The sequence below is a fragment of the Heteronotia binoei genome, chromosome 6, assembly GCF_032191835.1.
Source record: "Heteronotia binoei isolate CCM8104 ecotype False Entrance Well chromosome 6, APGP_CSIRO_Hbin_v1, whole genome shotgun sequence".
NCBI lineage: Eukaryota > Metazoa > Chordata > Lepidosauria > Squamata > Gekkonidae > Heteronotia > Heteronotia binoei.
In genome coordinates this window covers 49953975-49981594 of record NC_083228.1, presented here as the reverse complement: position 1 = coordinate 49981594, position 27620 = coordinate 49953975, and the positions used below count along the sequence as shown (strand labels likewise).

The 27620-nt window shown below is 39.7% G+C and overlaps 2 protein-coding genes across 5 annotated transcripts in view; one reads left to right on the top strand and one right to left on the bottom strand.

The window, feature by feature from the left end:
* Positions 1–27620, top strand: part of DOCK1 (dedicator of cytokinesis 1) — a 550707-nt gene that overhangs the window by 227930 nt on the left and 295157 nt on the right. The gene's annotated exons all lie outside the window — the stretch shown is intronic.
* INSYN2A (inhibitory synaptic factor 2A) overlaps positions 1–27620 on the bottom strand; it is an 82160-nt gene that overhangs the window by 33495 nt on the left and 21045 nt on the right. For 2 of the 3 annotated variants that reach the window (XM_060241425.1, XM_060241426.1), the window contains 2 exons: positions 19577–20777; positions 7698–7790 (listed from right to left, as the gene is read on the bottom strand). In XM_060241425.1, coding sequence (XP_060097408.1) covers positions 7698–7790; positions 19577–20777 — 1294 coding nt within the window. The remainder of the gene's footprint in view (positions 1–7697; positions 7791–19576; positions 20778–27620) is intronic. The other variant, XM_060241427.1, reaches the window with a different exon arrangement.

Sequence of the window (27620 nt, the reverse complement as noted above, 5' to 3'; positions counted from 1 at the left end):
CCTCCAAACCAGCCATTTCCTCCTGGGGTACCATTGTTGCCAATCTCCAGATCCACTCCAAAATCACTCAGAACTACAACTGCTCTCCAGATGGGCAGATAACAGTCCCCCTGAAGAAAATGGCACACTCTTAAGACATTATCCCCGCTGAGGTCACACCCCTGTGACAGCAAGTGTGAGATGGCAGCTGGTACTTCAGAGCAGGGTCTGCCAGACCCAGGTTCTTGCTGTGGAAGCTGACTGGGTGATTTTGGACCAGTCGCAGTCTTTCAGTCTAACCTACCTCACAGGGTTGTTGTGCAGATCAAAAGGGGGGGGATGAGAATGATTTAAGCTGCTTTGGTCCCTGCTGTGGAGAAAGACTGTCTTTTCCCTTGGTACAGCCTGCAGGGAGGGGAGAGGAGATGGAAAGCTGAACTCAGGGGGCCCAATGAAGGAAGACCGATAGTTGGCTGGAAAGGAGATAGGGTTGCCAACTCCAGGTTGGGAAATTCCTGGAGATTTAATGCGGGCAGCCTGAAGAGGGCGGGGGTTGAGTAGCGGTGGGACCTCAGACAGGTACAATGCCTTAGACTCCACCCTCCAAACCAGCCATTTTTCTCCTGGAGAATCATTGTGGCCAATCTCCAAGTGAGGTCTGGAGATCACTGAGAATTACAGCTGCTCGCCAGATGGCAGAGTTCATTTCCCCTGGATAAAATGGCTACTTTATAGGATGGACTTTGTGTCATTATACTATGCTGTGGACACTTGCTGCCTACTTTGGTCCACACTGTGGAGAAAGACTGTAGTTTTGCTAGATAGAGGTTGGAGGGAGGGAGGAGATGGAAAGCTGAAGTCAGATCAGTTCCCCTACAGAAAATGGCCACCTTGAGGTGCATGTGCTGTGGTATACCATAACACAGCCATGCCAGGCCAAAAACCACAAATAGATCACACCACAAACACACACTGATACTAAATGCGGCAAGGCTGAGTATAACAGGAAAAAGTGGCAACAATGCACTGCAAACAAAAGGAATGCTCAGATTCAGCATCTGTGTGACTGTCGTCATGCCCCCCTGTAAACCCCCCTTCCCCATAATGATTCTTCCTTCTCTCCATTCTGTGCCTGTTTCAGGGTTTTGAGCCATCACAGACATGGGACGGACACACACACACAAAGAGGAGTGGGAAGCTGGCATCTGTTTCAGCTGCAGGGTGGGGGGGAAGATAGTGAGGGTGGGGGGCAAGTGGATGCCAAGGGTTGGGGGTTGGTGGGAAGACAGCAAGGTTGGGGAGATGAGTGAAGAGGGCTGGGAGTGGGGAGGAAGACAGCAAGGGTGGAGAGTAAGTGAATGTCATGGTGGGGGAAGTAGTGGAGTGCCAAGAGTGCAGGGGTAGTTGAGAGGAAGAGGTGGTTGGGGGTTTGGTGTATGGTTTTGACCAGAATCTATCGCTAGACTTCTTGAGTAAATACAGAAGAAGCTTTAATGAAGAAGCACGCAGCAAACACCTGTAGCATGTATACACAAGGCCAGACTGATATAGAATGAAATTTACAGTCCAAATATAGATTATAGGTTAACAGTCCATCACCCCTCTTGCCTAATTTTCCTGCTTAAAAGTCTTTGAATTATTTCTCAAGCTGCAGTGTTACTTTCTCCAAGCTTGCATTTCAATTTACAGACATCTTACATTGGTACCTATCTTCTGTTACTAGGGAGATGAGATTACGCCCTTGCTTCCTACAGTGACTTACCCTCCATGGTGGCCTCCCTCGTTACCAATACTATTTTACATAAAACCTTAAAATAATACAAGGAACATGCACAATGGGAGTTAGTGAATACTGATATTCTAATACATGGGTTAGTATGGTCATGAATATATGTGTAGTTATACCTGTATAACTACAAACAATCATACAGTTATGGAGTATACTTTGGATAATTGGCTCTTTATCAGTAATGACAATACTATTAGGAAAATCAGTGGACTCTTTATAACCCACAAGCTTAAAACAAATCCTTGTTAGGGATTTGTGCTTGACAGTGGGCAGTAGTTGAACGGGAGGGGGGGGGGAGATACCAAGGGATGGCACTTGCCCAGAGCCTCTTTCTAGAGCCCATTGTATTTTTCTCCATAACGGGCCTTATCCCTAATACAAAAATAAGTCTCCCTTGCTTGTGTGATGTATGACCCAGGCTATTATTAATATGGTCAATGGCAAGTTCTGTGATTGTAGTGGCACTTTTCCTTATTAGTTTTCATAGGTACTTATCTCAGGATGTCTGAGATCAGGTTTTCCTACTTTTATCATTTCTAAATGGCTTGTGGGTAAAAAGAGATTATATTTTCTTAATTGTACATGAGATAGTTACCTATTTTTGATTATTTCAAGAACGCTATTGAATAGATAAAACTACTGTAATAGAATTAAGAATCCCTTTTGTAGTCTGGAGTTGTGTTCCTAAATTGCCTTGTCATAAGACCTGCGTTATACTGCATTATGTGCTGGCTAGATATTGTGAGATGAGATTAAATGTAACAAGGCTGTAGATTTCAACTGCCAGTCCAAATTTTGTTGTTACGTTCTGTTGTTATTTTATGCAAATTTACTTAGTCCTGATGAATTCATCGGGCTTACTTCCAAGTAAATAAACACAGGATTTCAGTTTTAATCATTTTGGTTGCTTCAGTCATAAAAGACTGACTCTGAAAGGACAAATGTTAAATGTTGTCTGAAAGCGAACATGGAAAACTTGCTGGGAGTACACTGGCATTATAACTGGCATTATACTGTGCATACAGAGGACATGCAAGAACATGTGGGAGGCATCTCATCACTATTTCCTCTTTCCCTTCCCTGAAAGCCCCTACAGCCTCTTTCCTTTTCTTGCTTTCTTTTTTCCTGCACATTCACCAGCCAAACCTACCTTCTTCAGATATAGTAATTATTTATTTACTTTAGACATACCCCAACTTTCTCCCCAGCAGGGAAATTAAAGCAAATTAAATCATTCTCTTCTCTTTCATTTTATCCTCACCACAACCCTGTGCAGTAATTTAGGCTGACTGTGTGTGACTGGTCCAACGTTACCCACTGAGCTTCCATAGCACAGTTGAAATTCAAACCTAATCTAAAACTGTAACCACCACACCACACTGGCTTCTGTGGAGTGGCTCCTGTTGAACTGCAGCAAACTGCAGCAAGCAGATAAGACTTGCAAGTCATGTGGTAGTAAGTTACCTGTGGATGCTTTGGGGCCCGGCCTCAAAGGCCAAGCATCTGTGGAATGGGCTCTGATCTATCCACCTGCTTTTTACTGACAAATCAGGGCTTGAAGGCTAGCAATACTGTTGTGGTGACCTAGCAGTGATCACTAAGAGGGCCTTCAGTTCTTAAAGTTACAGAGGCTGCTTCTGTTATATTGTGGAAGTTAAAATTTCTCCCTTTTATTTCAGTTTTTTTTTTTGCACACCTGAGACATTTTTCAGGTTTATAGAAATATATATATGACTTGTCTGTTCATGTTTAAACATTTATAGATTAGGCTTTGTTAAAAACTGGCTACATTGATCAGAGAATCTTACAAATATCCTTGTTTTGTAAGGTGGAGGGCCAGGTTTGAAAAGCATTAAAACTGAAAACATTTAAAAAACTTAAAACCATTTTTTAAAAATAGAATGCATAGCCTGACTGAATAATTTCTGGCTACTTAATCTGGCTTCTGTTTACTGTGCATGTTGAAATGCTGTTCTAAGTTCTGTTTTCCTCCACTGGAAGTAAGTGGAGAACTTGGAATAACAAAAATAATTTTCCTTTGGGAGCAGATGCAATCTGAATTTACAAGTGCCACTTTAAAAGATTTTTAACCCTTGCCTGCTTTTATCTGCATGTGTGAAAAACATAAAGACATTTCTAAGAGCCTGGTTTTGCACTAGAAAAACTTGATATGTGTATTTACATATCAAGTTTCTCAAGTGCAAAAACAAGGCTCTTCTGAATGCACTGATATTGGTTTTTTAAATAAATCTATGGTCACACAAGAAGGTTAATTTACAATTGCATTTCAATCTTCCCGGATGTTTAATTTCAGTCTTTCTGGGATTTGCATAGTTTTCTAGACCTTTCTTAATCCCCAAATATTTGGTTTCACAAAAGAGATTTCCCCCATGCTCTGCTGGCATATAATTATGGCCGCAATCCTAACACTTTGCTAGGAGTAAGCCATATTGAGTAAAATGGGGTTTACATCTAAGCAGACCTGGTTAGGCTTTCACCCTGCATCGTTCCTCTTTGCAGATAAGTTGCTTGCACAAACTATCTGCACTGTTACGGGATCTTGACTGCTTCTGCTGGTAATAGACTATTTATTTAGAAAATTTTAATGCCACCTGTGCAGAAACTTGGCCAAGAGGTGGCTTAAAAATAATTATTTTAAAAAATCAAAAATTCCTTAAGTGCAGTAGACTGAATTAGTGTTGACATGCATGGTATGAATGTGTGGTATGAAAATAGTATGTACTGGTTCCGGCCTTCACAAAAATTGAATTCAAAATGCAGTAGACTGAATTACAGTGTTGACATGCAGTGATGTGTGGTATGAAAATAGTATGTACTGGTTCCTGCCTTCACAAAATTTGAATTCAAAGGGCTGAGTAGATGATTTCATTCCTTACAGAACTATGATTCTTTAAATCAGAAAGCTGTTAAGATCTGAAAAGGTCACCAAGTCACCTGGGTACAGAATGCTAGTTCTTGCCCTGAGAGTAAAAGAGCCACCAGTTCAGTTCAGTTTCAATGGGTTTTAATTTTTACATATGGTATGGATTGATTTCTTCCTCCCAGCAAAACTAATAATGAAAAGTAGAGTTAAATAAGCTTGAGAAGCATTTTGATTGGAAGACAGGATTTTGTAACCTAAGAATGTATGTTCTTTTTGAAATAACTACAAAATTAAGGAGAACATTGCAGCTGCTACTGTTGCTACCTTGGGCATTATCAGGAAAGGATGAAAAATGTTCATGCTCTAGGAAAGAAATTTATGATGCCAGCAAAAGGGGCAGCACAACTAAAAGAACATTCAAGGAAGTTACTACTGCAGGCAAAAGTCAGCATAGCACAAGCTTGTACAGAATTATTTTTGTCTTGACAAGGAGGAGATGTCCAAATAGATTTGCAGTATTTACTGTAAAACAGTGAATTGTTGCAACCTCCAAGCCATTTTAGCATATTTGCATTCAAGAAAGATCTATAAAAATGCATCTGCAGAGTTACGGCTAGAATACTCGGGGGGGGGGGGAAGGGAGGGATGAAAACAGACTTCAATATGTTAGTGTATGTTCTGTGTCAATAAACTGACCCAACCAAACATAAGGACTTGTGAAAACCATGCTAAAGAAAGCAAAAATAATCTCACCTAGATTACTCAACCGTGTATTATCAGAGTACAGTAGTAGGGTTGCCAAGTCCAATTCAAGAAAAATCTGGGGACTTTGGGGGTGGAGCCAGGAGACATTAGGGGTGGAGCCAAGATCAAGGCTGTGACAAGCATAATTGAACTCCAAAGGGAGTTCTGGCCATCACATTTAAAGGGATGGCACACGTTTTCAATTCCTTCCTTCCATAGGAAATAATGAAGGATAGGGGCACCTTCTTTTGGGGCTCATAGAATTGGACCCCCTGGTCCAATCTTTTTGAAACTTGGGGGGTATTTTGGAGAGATGCACTAGACGCTATACTGAAAATTTGGTGCCTCTACCCCAAAAAACATCCCCTCCAGAGCCCCAGATACCCGTGGACCAATTATCCATGATTTTCTATGGAAATAAATCTCCATAGGGAATAATAGAGTTCCCAGCAGACATTTCCCTCCCCTCCCCCCGCTTTCTGACAACCCTGAAGCAGGGGGAGGCTCTCCAAACCGGGGGATCCCCTGCCCCCACCTGGGGATTGGCAACCCTATACAGTAGTCATCAATAGTTAAATAATATTTTAGTAACTATCGTAAGAATCCTAGTTTTTGTGGTATACATATACATAGCAGTGACAGATTTTTGCTTTTGGATGTTTTCAGCCACTATTTGAAATACTTTTTTTTTCACCTTTAAAAAAAAAAGTTGAATGAAGCCTCCTTCTGAATAATCCACCCTTATGCCTACTAAATGCAGCAAGATTTGTAATTCTCTGTGTGTACGGATTCTAGCTGAAGTGAAGGGAATAGTTTAGCCTAATTTGTTGTACCTAGCATGCCCACAGGTCTCTGCTCAGATGGCACAAAGGTAAGTTTGCTGCCCCTGTGCCAAGCAAGCAACTAGGGAGCAGCAGTGGGAAGTGCACAATCCATGCTCTCTATATAACTGTTTGTATAAGCATCTTCTTAAGTGTATTTGTGCAGTGCATCCAGAACTACATTACATTGTAGAAACTATAATTTCCATGCATAGTATGACGCTCCTTCGTCATCTGAGTTGGGCCCTCTCTTTTCTTATGAATTTCCCTGAAGCATCACACAGATTCCAGTCAGCACATGAAGCCCACAGCCTGTGCTGAGACCAATAGGCCCTGACTAGGCTTCCCAATCCCCAGGTCCCAGTGGGGAATCCCCTAGTTTTACAGGCTTCCCCCTACCCCCAGCCAGCTGGCCAGCGGGGGCAAGCCACTTACCTCTAGATCTCCCGCAGGTTTAGAAACCTGCAAACAGGTCCCCTTTCAAAATGCTTGTGTGTGTGTGCATTTAAAGTTGAGCAGGAAGCAGGAAGTACTTCATGGGGAAGTGTCAATAGCAGAAGCTCTTCAAAGCACAGCCCCTCCGTTTGTTTTGCTTTCGTTGTAGAGCAAGTAAATGGGTGGGTATGAGTTTGTGTGAAAGAGAAAGCAGTGTAGCTAGGGCTGCCAATCCCAAGGTGGGGGCAGGGGATCCCCCGGTTTGGAGGCCCTCCCTCCCCTTCAGGGTCATCAGAAAGCAGGGGGAGGGGAGGGAAATTTCTGCTGGGAACTCTATTATTCTGTATAGAGTATTATTCCCATAGAAATTAATGGAGAATTGTTCCATGAGTATCTGGGGCTCTGGGGGGACTGTGTTTTGAGGTAGAGGCACCAAATTTTCAGTATAGCATCTAGTGCCTCTCCCCAAAATACCCCCCAAGTTTCAAAATGATTTAACTAGGGGGTCCAATTCTATGAGCCCCAAAAGAAGGTGCCCCTGTCCTTCATTATTTCCTATGGAAGGCATTTTAAAAGGTGTGCTGTCCCCTTAAATGTGATGGCCAGAACTCCCTTGAAGTTCAATTATGCTTGTCACACCCTTGTGCCTCGCTCCACCCCCAAAGTCCCCAAATATTTTTGAATTGGTCTTGGCAACCCTAGCCCTGACATATGCATATTATGACACTACTGGATGCCAAGCCCTATAGTCAGGTGACCTTGAATGATGACTCTGGGGGTATATTGGGTAATTCCATGCAGAATTTCCTATAGAATTATGGCTAAATAAACCCCCAAATCTTTGCCACTAAATCATGTTTTCTTAGTTTTCTAAATTATTTCCACAAGGATTGTTTTAATCTTGGGTTTTAATTTTTTGTTTAAAGACAGCCTTACAATATTAGTATAATGCCATTGAAGTTTTTCTTACTACACCTAAACCTTAGTTAAAATAACCTGTAGTTGATTTATAGCAATCCAGTCACACTAATAGTAAAAGACTTACTTTAATGGATCAAGTCTCAACAAATGAGAAGAAGCTTTCATTACATAGTCAAGGTCCGATTTCGACATAAGGTTTTTCCCCATGGAACAATATCTGTGAAAGAATACATGTGAAAAAATTATGTAGGATTCAAAATCCATATGGATTTTGCAGAGGGGGGAAAAACTGGTGAGGAGTGAGCAGCAATCAGATTTTTGCAGCAGACCCACGTAATGTTTTTCACATATATTTCACCATACATTTTTTCTACAGAGGAGAATCACTAGTTTGGATTTGGATAAAAGTACTTGCACCTGATAGGTTTAATTTTAACAGATATAAAATGTTCCTGTAGGAAGAATAAAGATAGAGAGATGTACATGGAGAATTACAAGATGAAGAGAGACTCTATGCGTAGTGCAGAGACATTAAGTTGACTAATGATTTCCTTGCCTTTCTGCAGGACTGAGGTAGATTATTTTAAATGATCTCATCTCAGTGGTAGATATTTGCTTAAATAATCCTTTGGCCCTCAGTGTAGCTCTGGACTGCAGGACAATATTGTCAGGGAGCAGGCCTAAGCTTGAATTGGAGTGTGATACAGGACTAGTATGTTCATGCAATAGGGTTAGCATGCATGATCATTCAGAGTTTTTTTTGTATCAATATAGTTTTACTATCAATAAACTACTTTTAAAACCACAGAACAGTCTGCCTCACTGGATGTGAGATACACCACAACAAAAATTGGATACCAAGTGTCACACGTGTTCCCAGGGGCTTGTTTTGTTTTCATGTTACTGGACAGCATTTTTATCTTTAAATACTCACCCTTTCACCCTAAAGAAAGGAGCATTTATTAATTTAATAAATTAACAGGTTTCAAGAGTAATTTCCCCTTCCTAATTCCAAGAAGGGTTGGTTTTGCTTACAATCAGTAAGAAGGTTAGTGTGTTTTCATGATCTAGAAGACATATATTGGTGGTTCTAGCTTGATTCTAGATGACTGTTTTGAATTAGTCCTTCCTTTTATACAGGATGCAATAGACATCTTGAGTCACTGCTTCCTGTTTGTAAACTTGGAACTCTAATCTGCTATACATTTTGAACAAATAACCATAGTATTCTTTACTTATTCCAAGGGTGGGAAAGGATTTAGTAAAGATTTCATAATTATCCATGGGGTTCTTTTGCCCATTATAAACTTCCTTCAGTTTGTGAAAATTAAATTAAATTTAAATTAATTTCTCAGTGACATATGCAAAGAGTGAACTACTACACAAGAACAATTTTATGCTAGTTACATACAGTGGTCACACACAAAAAGTCGTCTGGAGCGTGTTAATTGCAGTGTTTAATTTTAAAATGGATGCATTTCAAAGTAATTCACATGGGCTAAATAAATAATTGCTGTTGTTGCATAATCAAATTGACATTCCCTTCCCATATGGTATTTTTGTTGGGATTATGTGTTTGTGTTTATTGCTTTGTCTCTTGTGTGAAATGTGGTGATTACAGATTGCTTGCCCTTCACGTGCCTGTCATTTTATTATGTTGTTTAAATCTTTTTTAAAATACTAAGGTGTCTTCTCATACTTGGAGACACAGATGAAATCTTTTTAATGAGCCTTGCATTGAAAAAAAAGGAGTTTTGGTTTCTTCAGATTTTTTTAAAAAAATATTAGGTATGGGACTTTCTAAGATGGGTTGTTTATATGAACCACTACTAATAATCAACTTTTGTATTTCCTGTGATCACAAATATATTTTCGCAGATCCTCTTTCCAGTATTCTTTGAAATTTATAGAGTCATTCAAATAGTACCTAGAAGTGAGAGAGAGGGATATCAATGTGTTCTGAATGCTGCTGGGTTTGAGGGTTTGGGAAATCCTGTTTCCTGATTATAGTCTATGTTAAAGAGGTGCAACACCCCCCCCCCCCCCCGCTCCATCTACTTGATGTTGAATAGAACTGCTCTCCCTTCTGCATTTCTTCTGCAGTGTGTTTTCAACATCATCTAGTATGGTAGTTTATTACCATTCACCATTGAAGATGGAGAACTGAAGTTCCAAAAAGTAAACAGATACCCAGAGAGTGATTTCACTAATGTTAGCAATGCTGACACCAGTACAGACAAACTCAGCATCGTTTAAGGCCTCCAGCGGATTTGTAAAAAGAAGTCCGCTAAGCACTAATCTTCCAGTCTCATTAAAGCACTTATGAACTGTAACTGGGAAAGTATCAGTTATTAGGTTTGCTGTGTTTGGTTGTTTAAAAAAGATATTAAGTAGCACAAACATTTGTTAATAATTGAAGGCTAGAGTAGTCATACTAGGCTTGTAAACTACAAAATTGCTTGCTTTTGTAATTTAAAAGAAAGTTTTTTTTTCATTCTTTGACAACCACAAAACCATTTTCTTTTTTTCTTTTTTTTTACAACTACATGAACGTATAAAACCAATCAATCTGACAGTATAGCATTGTATGAGGATAGGGAAGCCGTTTTTATTCTGCCTTGTATGATGATGAAGAAATAGGAGTGAAGAAGTTTACACATTATAGAACATTTTATAAAAACTATGTGTGTGCCTTCAGCACAATAGATTAATTTTTTGTTTGGCTAACACTGCAGTCTGCCAAAAAGCAAACATGCATAGTATTGATTTGCAAACTCTTTTGTATGTCACTGCTCCTCTAAGTGCGGCATATGTTTTTGTGCCTTTTGCCTATAATTAGGGTTGTCTGGCTTGGTTTGGTCTGGCAACTAGTAGGAGACTGAGAAGGGTGAGGAAATAAGGGAGTAACCATTGACAACTGTGTGTAATCCTTCCAGGAAAAGCCTGGAACTGATATCACACCTCTAGGAAACTCTGTGGTAAAACCATAGAGTTTTCCGTGATTCCTAGAGAGGACTGATATTACTTATGGGTTTTCCATGGAAATGAAGTTACACCATCTGCCCAATGGGCATTTATTTATTTTTTCTCCTGCTGCCACTCTGAACAGTGGTGGGAAACAAGAGGCAGAGGCAGGGGAACTGGCAACCTTACCTGTAAGAAAGTGGAATATCCTTAAAAGGATGCCAGTGTTGAAAGAATACTTTGCTAGCTTTTAAACAATATTTAACTATAAGGAAATGTAATTACAATGGATCTATATTGAATGCCAACTGTACTTGCATTTATATTACTGTCTGATGCTGGGTGCTAGAATGGCACGACATAAAATGGATGATCACTTATTACTTGGTAAAGGCAGTGAATATGTCTCAACCTAGATACCCTGCAGGGAAGGAGAATGGGTAACAGTAGTACAGCTGTTTAATAATGATATGAGCAGTTCAATGGAAGTTGCTGTGTCTCAGCATGTTGTTAGGAGAGAGGATGAAGTTACCATGAGTTCCTGATTTCTTGAGTGTTGGTGAGAAAGGCAGAGAAAAGTAAATAAATAATATATATATATATATGTTTCCTGACTTATCAGGAAGGGCTGTTAGTATATGGAATATATTGTATAAAAAAAGCATCTTGGCTTGTTCCTTTCATAAGCAGTAGCAGTTGATTCTAGATAGAGGCTAAAATAGTGAAATATCTAGCTTATAATATCTAGATCAGAGGTGTCAAACTCATTTGTCACAAGGGCCAGATCTTACATAAATGTCACTTTGTTGGGCCAGGCCATGCATGCCATAAAATGTAACACGATGTACCAGAGATATAAACATTATAAAGGTAATTTCAGATGTCAAATGACAATAGTAGGTGAATGACAATAGAAGGCTTGATTATATTAGGTTGATATGCAGAGGTGTAGTAGATGTGGAGATACCAGCGTTGGTAATAAGACAGGAAACCTAGGTCTCAATTGCATCCAGGAGGATTCAAAGAATAAATGGACATGTCTGACATTAGATACCACAACATTCAGTTGCTGATGTAAGAGTACCAGTGGTCTTACAAAGGAATTTCAAAGGGATATTAGAAAGAGAGACTGCTGACTTGCAGTTGATAATGAAGGTCAAGACAATGCATTCTCCAGGGCTGAATTAAGAGCTAGTTTTCCTGTCTCATTATCAATGTGCACTATTATAATTTGGCATCTGAAATCACTCCACTCTCAAGATATAAGGACCAATCCAAGTATTCTAATTCCTAATTAGTGCCTTTTTGAAAGAAAATAAATCCAGATAGAAACAGATATCTCCACTCTTCTTTTTTCAAAAAAACAACTTTACAGAATAAGCCCAAATAATTTCTTCAATGTAAATTGTGCTTATCAGAAGAATCCATCCAACCCCTCCCTCCCTCCCTTCTTCCCTCCCTCCCTCCCTCCCTCCAAAGAAGTGTGCTTGCGCACAAAAGCTGATACCTGGAAATCAAAGGGAAAAAATGTTGGTCTTAAAGCTGCTGTGGGGCTTCAACAACTTTGTTCTCTTTCTCTGTTTCTGCTCTCCCTCCCTTCCTCCCCTCAAAAAGAGGAGCAACTTAAAGAAGGAAGCAGAAGTGTGTGTGTCAGAGAGAGAGAGGGTGTGTTTGTGTATGTGTGTGGGGGGGAGTGTTTGAGAAAGAGAGGAGGGAGGCAAAAGGAAATCAGGAAGCAAAAAAGAAACAGGAAGCAAAGAGCCACCGAGGGAGCTATGAAAAAAACAAGCTGCAATTCAGGTGCAGCAACAGTCCAGGAAAGGGAAGCAGGAGAAGGAAGTTGCTCAGGCAACAGATTTGAGCCCTACGTGGGCTAGATCTGCCCCACAAGCCACATATTTGACATCCCTGAACTAGATGGTTGTTTGATACTGCTGTTTTACATTACATAGCCTTTGGAAACTTGGCTATGTAAGATAGGAAGCCAGAAGGAGTCCTGAGGCAGGTGTGACTGAATAACCTACAAACTGATGAAATTGTTTTCGCCCATATCTCATGACAAAATAAGAGCCTGAATTTAAAATTTACTATTACAAAGTCCTTATCGGGCTGTCTGATGTTTCACTTGCTAGCACCAGCTGACTCTTTCATGTAGAGCATTGTTCATTAATAGTATGAGTGACAGTATGAAAATAAAACAAGATCAACTGCCCACAGGCTAGACAATGCTAGGTGCCAGGTTGCCATGGGACTTAGAAATTTCATTGGGATGCCTAACAGTTTTGACAGTGATTTTATTGTGATGTCTCTCAGCAATTTGTGGTACAAGTACAAAGTTAATTCATTATTTTTCATCAAAATATCTTCTATTAAATAATGTGCTTAAATTTTAATTAATTTGATTCAGTGATGAAGTATGAATTCATTCCTCAAGTAGTGGTTTTCTGTACTGGTGGCATATTTAATGGGGTTTTTAAAAGCAGTAGCAATTTAATGAGAAACTGGGGGAAAGATGTTAGATTAGCATTAGACGATAGCTTTTTTGTTATTATTCCTATATTTATATAATGCTACATTTTCATCATAGAATTGATTGATAAAACTGTGAAAAGAGGGTAGGATCAAGTTTTGTGGTAGCAATAACAGAAAAACGTGGTCATTAAAATACAAAATCCGGGAGGCTTAAAATCAATCTAGTTCATAAATTTTTGAGCTAGCTCCTAAGATCCAAATAAAATCTGCTGAAATCAGCCCAGACTCACATGGTTTAAGATCCTTTAGTATCCTAATATGCTTTGTTAACATAAATTTAAACATCACATTTGTTAGTTAGTTTTTCTCTTTAATGCACACGTCTAATCATTTTCCTTGAGTCATGCAAATGTTTGTGTGGGAACAAGTACCATTTTAAAATTACAATAACTATGTAACTTCCTATTTAAAATTTATAAATTGTCTTTTTGTCCCTTTATTGGCTAGTGTGGATATTCATACATTGATTGTTCTGATCCACCTGGGAATCTCTGTCCTCTTTACATTAACATGAATCCAGTCTTATGTATAAAAGTGTTTCCCAGACCTAAGCTATTTTTCTATACTTGCTTTGTCTTCTCCCTACCCAGCCCCAACTACCCATTTCACAGCCAAGTGTGAAGAAATAATTGCACATAGTTGCATACATGCCCCTAAAGTATCTGTGAATTTGATACTAGTTCAACACTGCTATTAGAACAGGGACTATAACAGGACAGCTCCCCCAGAAGATGGGAAATATCCCACAGTTTAAAAACCACATAGAGACCAGCTTCAGATCTTCATGAACATCCCTAGTCCCAAATCAGGTTGTGATGGTGACTCTCATAAATCCACAGTGGATTGCTGATGACTTCTGTCAGACATTATTGAACCTAAGTGGGGAAGTATCAACTTGCCAAAGTAGTCTCTCCTTTCTTAGAACTTTATCCTCGCAATTTAAACACATGTGTTTTAACAACATGTATGGCAATGAAAGAGGGGAGAAAAGAAATGGTAAGATACATCAATGCAAAGTCGTGAGTAGAAAACTGTACATGTTTCAAAAGCACATTCCAGCTGTATTGGCACAGGCATTGTATGCTGGTTTTCAGCATGGTTCTTATCACTACAGTTGCCCCCAGCATAGAAACATTCACACTTGACAGTGATAAATACTGTGTTAATCCAAATACCGTTAATTTTACTTAATGTTATAATCAGTCCTGGCTGTTTTTACTCCCATCTTTTACATCAATGTAGAGTGCTAGTGGGAGCCCTAAGACTTTAATTACCACTTTGTTTGGAAAAAGGTCTCCCCTGTTGGATTATATTGTTGCATTTACCACCTTGTATTCCTACATTAATAGCTAAAATGAATCAGGCCTTTGGTGTCTACTTTCTTTAAAAAAAAAAAAAAGTCTGCACAACACTCCAGAATGTGCATTTTTTCTTTTGGAAATTACACTGTAGAATAAGCACTATACAGACTAATATATAATCTTCTAATGATAATTCAGAAATCTTTTTATTTTAGGGTTCTTTTAAAAGCAGCTATCCAAGTTCTGCTGATAACATCTTTCTCTTTATATGGTATGGATGATGTGGTGTGTCCAGCACACATAAAATGTTCTATTTTTGTTCTGAGGGTCACATTATATTGGTGGTTTTCAAGTTTTATTTTAGGATACTTTGGAGTTTGTCAATAGCTTCTCATGGGTCCTCAATGAGATCTAGTAGGCAGCCTTCTTTTAAAGATAGCTAGTCCATTTTCTCCAGCAACATGCCTGAAATATCATGGATATATTATCTGGGGTCCCCAACCCCTGGGCCGTGGACCGGTACCAGTCCGTGGCCTGTTAGCAACCGGGCCATGGAGTGAGGCAGAGACCTGCACCTACTCCTAAAGACCCCCAATGGGGGAGAGCAGGGACAGAGTGTGGGCATGGGGGCAGCCTTGGATAGCAAAACCCCCAGCATTCCCACCCTCACTGGTCTATGAAAAAATTGTCTTCCACTAAACTGGTCCCTGGTGCCAAAAAGGTTGGAGGCCAATGTTCGAGATCATTTGCTTATTATCACATAAGGCAATGATGCAACTAGCAGACTTTGCTCGTGACCTGTAAACCCAAACAGTATGCTTCAAACTGTTTAAGACTGGGACTCCTTCCTTCTCAGTCTCTATTTGATTCAGATGCAATGCCAAAACTATGGTTCAGTGCTGTGTGAAAAGCTTTGTTCTCACATATTTTTCCCGCTCCCTCATTTAGTAGCTCTGTTTTCACCACTAACCATAGTTTGCCATTATTAACATAGTGGCAAATGCAGAGCAAGTTAAGGGGGAAGAGGATATGCATAAACATGGTGCTCACTCACACAGTGCCAACCCATTATTCAGTATTACATCTGGACAGGGCTTTTTTTTCTGGAAAAAGAGGCGCTGAAACTCTTAAAAGGGAAATGAAGGAGAAGCATATGGGTGTCCCATGAAGTTTTAAACATTTTCTTTCTTCTTCTTCTTTTTTTTTTTGGAGAACTTTGTTTCCACAAAATGGTTCTGGAACTCCATTCTATTTCATTTCCCCCAGAGGAAAAAAGGGAAAAGTGCCTCTTTGTTCTGAGTGTACATATTCACTGCAGACATGCTAGTTTTCCTCCTTGGGACTTCAAGAGCTGTAATTAGTGCATGTCCATGTGTGTGTGAGAAAGATATCAAGAGAATTCCTAGTATTTCTACCAAAATGCAATTTCTAAGCTTAAGGTGGTATGAGGAAGGTTAGGGAGAAGCCATGTCAGTTAAAGCAGTCTAAAATAGGGATGGGCGCAAACCGGTTCAGCATGAACATGACCCATTTCACAGCCCCTGAACCAATGTTTGGGGAGGTTCTTTCCCCAAACATTTACTGGACTTTTGTCTGGTTCAGGTGCACAGGCCATTTAACAGCTGAGCAGTGCTGGGTCCACAGCTGACCTGTTAGGTTTAAATGGTTGCAAACCATTTCACCAATTGGTTTTGATCCTTTCCCCCACTTCCAAGTAGTGAGAAGCAAAATGGACAGGTGAAATGACTGCCATCTATTTCATCCTAGCAGCTGACAGGTGCATCTGCCCCACTGTTATGCTGAAATGGCTGTCAGCCAGTTAAACCTAACAGTGGAGTGGGTCTGCCCATCAGCTGTTAGATTTAGATGACTTTGAAGCAGGGGAAGCAAAATAGACAGATTAAATGGCTGCCAACCATTTAACCCTTCCCAGATTATTCAGGATTTTTTTGGCTTGGCTCAGGGACTGCCCCCAGCCAAACTGGAATTTTTAGGTCTGCCCATCCCTAGACTAGAATTAGGATACATGTGTACTGTAGTCATCAGTGTTCCCTTCCTATGATCTATCTATGGTGTCATGATTTACTAGCTGAAAGTCAGTGCTCTTAATTATATACAATGCTCTGAAGAAATTTCTAGGACTTCTGTGGCAAACACTCAAGGATTTCATGACAAATGAGTCAGTATAGCTTGGGTTTCCACAGGACAAGAAAGTCTGAAAACCAATGGAGCATATAAAAATGCTACATATAATGTTTGTTCAGCTGTTAGATCAGATTTTGCAAAAACCACTTGGGTGACCTAAGAGCTTTTAACTCAAGTGCATAGGGGAAGACAGTCAAGCCAAGTCCTTTAATGACATCAGGGGCAGATAGCAAATGCACTCTGACAGTTTTTACCCTTTACAAAATGGTTTATGCAAGTGCAATAACTATGAGGGGGCAATGTGACTGAAGTAGAACCTCTGTGATTGTCAATAATTTGCACACTGACAAATAGCATAAATCCATGCCAATTTAATCCTAGCTAAATTTAAGGGTCCTTGTGATTTGCAGAAAATCTACCATCACTGTCAGTCTAGCTTGAAATGTGCCGGTCTTTAGAGTAACCACAAATGGAAAAGATGTGCATTTGTTCTCTGGAAAGCTTGTTTTGACAGATCATTGTTTGCATAATGTATTATAGTTTAATCTGATAAGATCCAAAATCAGAGATTCATTTGTGTTCTGTATTATCTATCTGCACTTCAAACTGAAGCCAGAAAAGCACTTTTTGAATAAATAATTCTCTAGAAACTACATTTAAGTGATTCTTAAATTCTCTGTTCTTGATAATGACCAAAAAGAGTCTTCTGAGCAACCAGATTTCAAGAAAATTTCTCCTAATGCATATTACAAATAAAAGATAGTTTTAGTAAACTTGATAGGCTTAGCATTACCATTTAAAAATACAAATTGTTCTACTAGATTCACCTAGGACATGAGGTGACCTAGCAGCTGAAAATTAAGAATGGTTTTTGAAAAATTTTGCAACCTGACCTGAGTCCCAGGCAGGCTTGTCCATTAAATGAATATGTGATGTCAGGCTTGGGCCAACCACAGTCTTGATAAAATGTTAGAGTTCAGTAGCACCTTAAAGACTAACAAAATTTATGTTAGGGTATGAGTTTTCATGAGTCACTGCTCTTTTCTTCAGGTACAGCTAGATTGTGAATCCATCTGTCCTTATATCTTGGAGAGGGGCACATTTTCAGATGCTGAATGTAAATGGCATGCATGACTGGATTAGGTGTGATATGCATAGGGCTAGTAGGTGCAGAGAACTCAGCATTGGTAATGAGACAGAAAACCTATGTCTCGATTCAGTCCAGGAGGATTCAGTTTTTTGAGCTTTATTACCAGCTGCAATTCAGCAGTCTTGCTTTCTAATCCCCCTGTCTAATTCCTTTGTACGAGAACTGCTATTCTTAGTTGTCAACTGAATGTCCTGAAAGGTTAAAATGTTCTTGCACTTTGAATGTTGAGGTTTCTAATGTCAGACTTATGCCCAAAACAAAGTCCAGTGGACCCTTCAGATACCATTTCACTGTATCTGAAGAAGTGTACACGAACACGAAAGCTTATACTCAGAATTAATCTTTGTTGGTCTTTAAGGTGCAACTGGACTCAAACTTTGTTCTGCTGCTTCAGACTAACATGGCTACCCACCTGAATCTAGGCTTCTGTCCATTTAATCTTTGTCATGAAGACTGGCTTGTTTGTCCAATATAGCGGGTGGGAGAGCACTGTTGACACGTGATGGCATACATCATGTTAGAGGATGAACATGAGATGGTATGGCTGATGTTGCTGGGGCAACCCATGGTGTTGCTAGGAACTATATGAAAGCAAAGTTGGCATCTTGATTTGTTGCAAGCCTTGGTACCAATGTTACTGTTAAATAATTTATCATTGCAGGTGAGAAGTTGTTTTAGGTTACCAGGCTGTCTGCATATCACTTCTAATCCAATCATACCTGCTGTTGTCATTTGGCATCTGAAATAACTCCATTCTTCAAGATAGAAGGACAGTTGGATTCACATTCTAAAATATGGATCTGAAGAAGTGAGCAGCTCATACCCTGCCATGGTTTTTTTACTCTTTAAGATGCTACTGGACTCTTGTTCTTTTCTACTGCTGCAGACAGAGTAACACAGCTACCCATCTTGATAAAATGTTGACACATTTATTCAAGAGAACACCTTGCTTCTGTGCTGTAAAGTGATCTTATGCTTACTGTGTTTCCTATTCACTTGCTTATTTATCAGGAGCCACGAGCAACCTATGTGGATATTGCTAAATTTAGGTAATTATAAAGAATAAATGGAAGGAAGAATGTTTTCCTGAATGGGAGAAACTAGGGCTGTGCAAAGCATTTAGGAAGTATAGAGATGTTTGAAATCTACAATCATAAATTTTAAAATTGTGTGTGCCAGAATGCAACCATTGAATTAACTAGCAGATAAAGACAATATATATTTAGGTGAAGGAAGAGAATGCATATGAGATGCCAAAAGCACAAAAGTTACAATTATCAGATAAAGACTTAATTAGCTGAGTCTGAATAAATAACTAAGCTTGTACAAATAGATCTGAGTAATACTTTTGTAGTAAATAGTTAAACAAAAGAAGGCACACATTAATGCATGTTTAAAATACTCTGTAGGCATTCCGGTTCTGTCAAATAAAACTGCTATATATTTAGGACAATTTCAGATTTTGTTGAATGTTTTCCTGTTGCCTACAGTACTAAATTTGCTAAACAATACCTTTTGGAAGAAATTATGTTGGTATCAAAGGCATGCTTATTTACAAACACAATTGTACTAAAACATAAACTGTTTTATATGCATTTGAAACAAATGAAATAGACTGAAGGTCATTTTGCAGCATTCGTACATTAGTGTCAAGCTAGACACTGAATTATGTATTGCAGGTATAGTGAATCAGGTATAACTGTTTCATGAAAATAAAGCAATTCAGCAAGATAATAGATATGCAGTTATGTCTACTTTTATAGCAGTTCTAACACGTTTGGAGCAAAAATCTGAGGATGCATAAAATATAATTGAAACAGTAAAAGGCTAAGTAGAATTCTGTTCGGCTGTAAACAATTTTAGCAAATGAGATGATCATGCATATTAAGGAAGATTGTAAAAACAGCTTACCCTTCTCTGTGAGCTTCTCCTTTTTCCAGCTCTTGAATAACACCCAACAAGACCTTTATGGTTTCCTGACTTGAGCTGATCAAGTTCTCCATCATCTGTAGCTGTGCTTTCAAGTCTACCACTTCTGTGTGAGGCACGATTTGTTGACATCCTTCACTCACAGCGACTGCTGTCTGACAAGGCTGATTTCCTTCCATAGGTGAAACATGTATCTGAAGGGTCTGTTCATTACATTCAGTCGACTGGCACTGTGCCTGCGTCGAACAGGCCTGAGCTGCACTTACGGCTTGTGATTGCAGGCCATTAAGATGCACTGTTCTTTTTTTGTCCTCCTTAGCTGGGCACAGAGACCATTCATTCCCTGCTGCAGAATTTTGCAGGTCAGTCTGTGAGGTGTGTGAACTGGATTCAGGCAAGTAGACAGAAGCTACTTCGGTCTTGAACACTTTTCCATGGGTGGCTGGATGAGCTTCCTCGTTCCCCAACGGCCCTGTGTGGTGTTTTGCTTTGTCATGCAGCTGGTAATCAGGCTCTTCTGAAACAGAAGCTGCTGAGTTTTGAAGAGAAGGAGGTTCTTTAGTACAGCTGTGCAAATCAGTGCTTCTACATGTCTCTGAACAATTGTCACTAGAAGGCTGCTCTATTGCATTCATCCGTTCATTAGTATGGGAAATAAACTCCGCTGTCACAAATCCAGTGACTTTCTTGCTACACTGAGCAGCCTCCCCTGAGATTCTGCTGTCTTTATCTTTAACATCTATTAGGAATCCATTGTTTTGACTGGGAAAAGTGTCAACAGAAGCTATGCTTTTGATGATATTCCCCTTTTTCCGGTCCAAAGGGAATGTCTGGTAACACTTTTTAAGTTCAGGTGAAGTCTGAACTCCTGTACTCTTAGTAACATTAGGGATTGATCTCCGGGCAGGCACTGTCATATATTTCCGGTAAGCTGCTCTGTAAGTGATGGGCTTTGCTTCCTTTTTGTCTGTCTGCTGTAATGTAGAAAGCTGCTTGTCCCGCTGTTCGTTCTGGGCCTCACAGATGTCTTTGAATCTCACCTGTAGGGCTTTGTTCCTTTTCTTGATCTGCCGATTGGAATCCAGTGCATATTTCATCTCTAAGGCAAGCGATGTCGCTGGATCAACTTCACTTTCAGAGGCTGTAAGCAAGCATTTGCTGGGGTCCTTACTCATCATGGTTCCTGTATTCAAAAACAGTTTTTAGGAAGAGTTTTACACTATAAATTTTCATGCTTAATTTAAATGTCCTGATTTTTTTTAAAAAAAAGGTTTTAGGTCTCCTATCTGCTGGAGAAAAAAAATTCCCCAGATATCCCACCCCCCTCTTTCTGTATTATACTGTCTTATTCTTTTCATTTTTGTTGAACTGGTATATTCTAATTAGGAATGCTGGTTAGCTAGAATTAAATGTGTTATTTTGGATGTGGATGAACAGTGGAGAGAGTTGGTAATACGAGGTATCACCACCATCTTCTTTTCCCATCTTTTAGGGTGTCCTCAATGCTTTATTTACATTATCATAGGAATCCATACAATACCTCTGTCAGGTCTGCATTACTACCTCCATAAAGAGAGCCAGTGGGAACAGCATTTAACTTGGAATGGTAAGGTGCCTACTCAGGCATGCATTGTAGGGGGATCTTGGACTAGTCACCAAGTTGAAGTCTAACTTACCTCACAAGTGGATGCAAAAGGGATCAATGGATAGTCATTTCTGTGATATTTAAATGTATTGGACAGTCTGTACTGGAGCCTCCCATAAGTGCACTGCAACTGTTAATCAGGTTGGCTGTGTTTTCCACTAATACTATAGAAATAATACTAATTTGCCTACAGAGAAAGAGGTTAGTGAGATAGCAGCTATGAACACAAGCTGCAAAAATTATGAAGAGAATGTTATAGACATCTAAAACTTAACTAGTCAAAGGGGCGAGTGCATATTGCAGAGATTGTCATTAAGTAATGCTGAATTTCTGTAATTTAACACTTTCTTGCAGGAACATTTTACCATTCAATTTCCCTAGTGGTCCCTCATTTATTAGGATCAGAATTTAGTTGGCTAGACTGAATTTTTAATGATTTCATAATTAAGCTCTGAAGAGATTACAGAGAACACCTTAGTATAAAATATAAATATTCTATTATACGTAAAATACAACTATTCTAATATAAGCAGATGTGAATGGGTGACCAGTAATTTTTATAGTAGAAGTGCAGCTGTGTGGGGACTCTTATTCCGTATATTGGGGGAGGGATGTTGCTATGCTTGAGCCAGTTATTGGAACTTCAGTCCCCACCCCCCACCCCCAAATGACTTGGAAGTGTGCATCCTTGTTAACTGCTTTCCATGGCAATGGTGCCACTGGAATTTCTTTGAATACCAAAGAACCAGTGTAGTAGAAGAAAATGATTACTTTGTTGTATCCAGTTTTTGTAGCAAAACCTTATTTTTGTGTGTGTCAGATATAAAAAACCCTCTTAATTAAAATAGAAAAAACATGGAGCTTAGTTCTGTGTACTTAATATTCCTAGTGTGTTCAATTATTAAAAGTAGCTAAGATGATGCAGGTGGCTGCTCAGTTCCCTTCAGGGAATACTCTGAGGGTCACACCTTCGATTATTATGCTGCCTCACAGCTGTTTTATACACATGGCAAAGTTTATTTGGTTGCTGAGGTAAGAAAATAAAGCTAATTTTTAGAGGAACTGTGTCAGCTTGTATGAGGAGAGTAGTCTGTTACGTGTGATTTCTTGTCCATTACTTACAGTGTTTGAGCTGACTGAAAAGGGGGGAGGGGGAAGCTGAAAATTATTTTTTTAAAAACCCTAGATCTTTCTGATTTCATTAACACTGTTCAATTTGACATAATTGGATCAACTTGTTTTTAGTTTTTTTTTCAACTTCCCAGAGAAAAAGGACATTACAAAAAACAGATCAGTCAGCCTCTTGGCAGGAAGCATGAATCCTCAAGCTAGCTTTTGCAGTTGTTTCTCATAGTGGTCACCACTTTGGCCCTGGTTGTATTTTATCTGACCCTAAACTGAACTTCACAGACAAACACTTTAAAAACACAGTCCCTCTCCCAAAGCCAGCCTTAGGGGAAAGACAGTATCATCTGTGTTGCAGTTCACTTTGGAAATGCTATCTGAGATGTAATGCCATATGGAATATAGCCTGCCTTTTTTCTAAGATAGGACTGGGGAACAGTAGGCACTGGTTCTAGTCCACTTTGACTTAACCAACTCTGCAGCTGCTGGTGTTGCCACTTCTTCTTTCCTTATCCTTTACAGTTCCAGCACCTATGCTGCTGAGCATGTAGACCTCTGCCTCCTCCTTTCCAACATCTCTCAATGCACAAGCTGTTGTCACCACTGCTCATTACACCAGTCATTTCAGTTAGGAAGGGTGGTTGTGTCATAAGTTGTATTTTGTTTATTAAGCCCAGTGCTGAGAGATGCAGGGAAGAGAAGCTCATGTGGGAATGTATTCCTATCTCAAAGTGGGAAGGAAGGAGGGAAGACACTCCCGAAAAGAGGCTATGAAGGGATTGGGGTGGCAACATAGAGCATGGGAAGGGGACAACTGACAGTCTTCTCTGTTGTATAAAATGAGCATCCCTTTCTTGTAAATTTTCTTCTGTTTCAGCCAAGCAGTAGGATAGGAAAACACAGAGGGTACAACTCACCAGCTATGAAACAAGAATGGAGGACACTTAAACTCCCCCCCCCACCAGAATATTAGTTATTTGGGGAGGGGGGAGAAGTAATTTTTGTTATGCCTGTTTAAGCCAAACCAACTGGTGCTTGCTTACAGCCTTGTAAAGTTTATCCAGCATTTTATTTGCCTTGAAGAGAAAATGTGCCTTGGATCCTAGTCCACGGACCAAGAAAATAAACTCAAGATTTAGGGTTCACAAGCTTAATTTTTTTTTAGTTGATATGAAAGTGGTGTTGATATCCAAGTTGCCTTCCAAAGACACAAATTCAGGTTTTCATTTGTTTTAGCAAGTGGATGTGTTCTATGGTGAATTAGTAAATATCTACTTGTTGTGAGCACTAATTCCCATAAACTATAAGATGAAGGATATGGAGGGCAGCTTTTTACAAAATGATTTCTCCTCCCAAATAAACAGTTCAGTATATCCAACCTGAACAGATTTCTTCTTACAGAGCCTATTGTGGTCTCCCCTGTCCATGTTAAAGGAAACTTTTGGAAACAGAGCAAATATGTAGTAGGTATGAAACTGTCTTATAGTGGATCATACCATTGGTCTAACAAGGTCTTTGACTGATAGCGTCTGTCCAGAGTGTCAAGTACAGTTCTTTCACACCTCATACTACCTGATAGACTTCAAACTGAATCGAAGACCTTCTACATGCAAAGATATCCTGGCAGTAAGCCACAGTTATTCCCAATTGCGTTTCTTTCCACTCCTAGAACATGATGGCCAGATACAACCAATGACTCCCTTCTGCTACTTGTACTAGCAGAAAAAGATTGTTCACTTAGTGAGAAAGAGTAATTGGGTCCATCCCTTTGTTCTTAACAGTTTTAAGACTTCAGTATCAACCCAATATTCAGGGAATGATGCAGGTTTGATGCAGTTTTTAGAAGTGGGACTCTAGTAAGAAACTGCTTATTTAGAAATTATTGTCTCATGTTCTTACTATGGCTTTGACTGGCTTAGGTAATCTAAAGGCTGTTTCTCGTTATCTCTAATATTATCTTTATCTAATGGTTTTCTAAATCTAATGTGACTGTGGCTGTATTCAGGAAATACTTTTGAGGGTGAATTCTTAGTGTCTAAGAGTCTTGCCCCTTCATTTATTTTTTGTACATAGGATCTCTCACAACCTGTGATCTTTTCTGCCCTTAGTACAGAGACAAATTGTGTGGCTGTAAATATTTTGTATATAAATTAAAATAATACAGCATCAGAATATCCACATATTTTGGCGGGAGAGAACAAAGGGACAAACGCAAGAGCTGGAGAATTGTTACACATTGATCAGTGAGGGAACTAACCAGAAATGTAACGTTACCTTTTTAATTCTATAAAATAGGTAATATGCACACACACAGAGAGTTTCATAGCAGATCATGACCACTCCTGATGTCACAAATAAAGTGAAAACCCAGCAAAAATTAATTTTCAGCATCAGAGATATATAGCAAAAAAAGTTTTGTAGTAAATTACTGACTTACTGACTGTAACTTATTTTCTGTTACCATGATGAACCATAAAACACAGTGACCTTACTGTATTTTTTTTCCTGTGAAACTCTTTTATCACATTTATTGAAACTATTTTTAAAATGTTTTAACTTTTTTCTGCCTTAAATGACAACTGCAGTAATCAACTATTGTACTCCAATTGTCTCAATTGAGAATAGTAATTCAGAAATGATTTCAGAAAAAAATTGTCCACCTCCCCACTCCCTGCAAATCTACACACCCAACACAAAAACGGTTGTGGTCAGTAGCCCACATACCAAACCTTTCAAGATGATACCAACTCAGTTTGCATGTAGCAGAGAATGTAGAAGCTGTTTTTCACTATGCACTGGATCTAATCATGTGCCATTGTAAAGGACAGGGAGTATCTAGGGAGGAATGCTTTAGGAAGGGTTGTTCACAGCAGCATCTTGTAAGTCCAGATCACTTGGCAGCAACTGAAAATTGACTCAACGTATAAATGGGTTTTACATATTTAGTACCACCTGTGACAGTGACTAAAGGAGCAGTTGAAATGACCTTTTAGCCAAATAAGGTGTTTTAAGTACAATCTTACAAGTTGAAAAAAAAATAGCACCGAAGCTTCATGCTCTGAAAAATATGTTAAAATAAATTAAATTTGGGACTTCTTCAGGTAGGTTTTTTTTTAAATACATGCAGAAAATAGCATGTGATATGACACCAGAGGGGGGGGGGAACTATAATCTGTTTGCACTCAATATGAGCCCCCTCTCCCAATAAAACCTGGGTGTATAGTGTGTTATATTTCCTCATTCATTCCATAGAGACTAATCGTCCATTGCCTTTCTATTTATAATTTTTTAAAAGTAGAACTAGGAAGGGGCAAAGGTAGCAGGGCACAAATGATCCTAGTCCTTGAAAAATATGTTAAATAAGTGTGTACTGGCTTCTGGCTTCAAGTATCAGGCGCCAGAAGTCAAGCAAGGCAGAGTTGTTCAGTCCAGGGTCAGAGGTCCAGAACTCAGTCATGGCAGAGTCAGTGGCTTAGCATCTGCTGTACTCGTTGTGCTGAAACCTAGCAGCCTCTCTTGGTTGGTTTATATAGCCCCATGACTAAGGGTCATGCTTTCAGCCAGCTGCTCAGAAGTAATCCTGCAACTGCTCATCTTTGTAATTAGCAAGAAGCTGGTGTCAGGCCAGGAGGCATGCAGTTTGCTGTCTTGTCTGCAGCTCTGTTCTTAGCCTCTGACTGCAACACTATAAGGATGTGGCTGATACTGCTGGTCTGGGAATGGCCTACCGATGTTCACCTGCCAAATCATAGGGGGGTTATGGGAGGCATGGCAGCAAACACTTCAGGTGGTAGGATTGTGGTTAGGGGGCTGCTCCTCAAGGGCTGGAGAAGCTAACTCTTGGTTTTCAAAGAATGGCATGTGCCAGCTTGTTCTTGAAATCGGGGGTATTAGTAATTGTGAAATTAAACTGGGAGAAAAACAGGGACAGCTGAATTTGTTCTGGTTCAGTTAGCAGGCTGTTTGCAGGAGTTTGAGGTTATGATGGTTTAATCAGATGGTTTTAATGTAATAATATATATAAGTGAACTGTAATGTGTAATTTGTTATGTAACCAGTGTGCTTTTATTATTGCATTATTGTAATGTTTGTATTTTATGTTATGCTATGTGAGCTGCCCTGAGCCTGCTTCGGCGGGGAGGACGGGATACAAATTAAATATTATTACTATGATGATGATGATGATAGACCATGCAAGTTGAGCCAGGTGTTGGGCACCTTCCAGATGGTGCCACCAGACTTCAAAAGCTGAATTTATAACCAGTAGTTCCTCCTCCCAGATGCTGTAGTTTTTCTCATTAGCATTTTGCCATGAATAGTAGGCACAAGGTTGTAGTTGTCCAGTGGGGGGGGGGGCGTTCATGCTGATATAGCATGGTACCTATGGTGATACTGGAGACATCTGTCTCAACCATGAATGGTAGGCTTGGGTCTGGGTAACATAGCAGTGACTTTGTTGCAAACTGGGTCTTCAACTCCTGGAAAGGCTTTACTGAACAGTGGAAAGGTTCTTGAGGCCATAGCAACTTGGTGAGGGACATAGCTAGGGAGGCAAATTCCAGGATTAACTGTCAATAGTAGTTGGCAAAGCCCAGGAATCATTGAATGTTCTTCAGATTCTGAAGTGCCTGCCACCCAGGACAGCGCAGCCTCCACCTTCAGGGGTTTCATCTTTATGTCTTACGGGAGGATGAGGTGTCCCAGGAATTCCATGGCATCCAGACTGAACACACATTTTTCTAGCTTGGCACACAAGCCATGTTGCTGGAGGCACTGCAAAGCAGCCTGCATGTGTTCAGTTGGGTCCTGAATGAAGATCAAAATGTTGTCAAGGTAGATTATGACAAAGCAGTCTAGCAAGTCCCAGAAGATGTTACTCATAAAATGCTGGAATATGGTTAGGGCATTACACAGGTAAAACAACATGACCAAATACTCACATTGCACATACCGGCTACTGAACTGGATGCATTCTTCCATTTGTCCCTGGAATGTAAGTGCACCAAGTTGTAAGCACTTTGTGTACCTCCAGTTCCTACTTTGTGTACCTCCAGTTCCTCCTCAACTGGTCCAGAAGATCTGGTGTCAGTGATAGTAGATAGCTGTCAGTGACACTAGTAGATAGTGGTTCCTGATGGTGATTCGATTGAGTGCCCGGTAGTCATTACATAGGCATAATTCCCCTACAGTTTCTTTTTTACAAACAAGACAGGCCAAGGTTGGGGATGTAGATGGACAAATGATACTCTTCTGCAG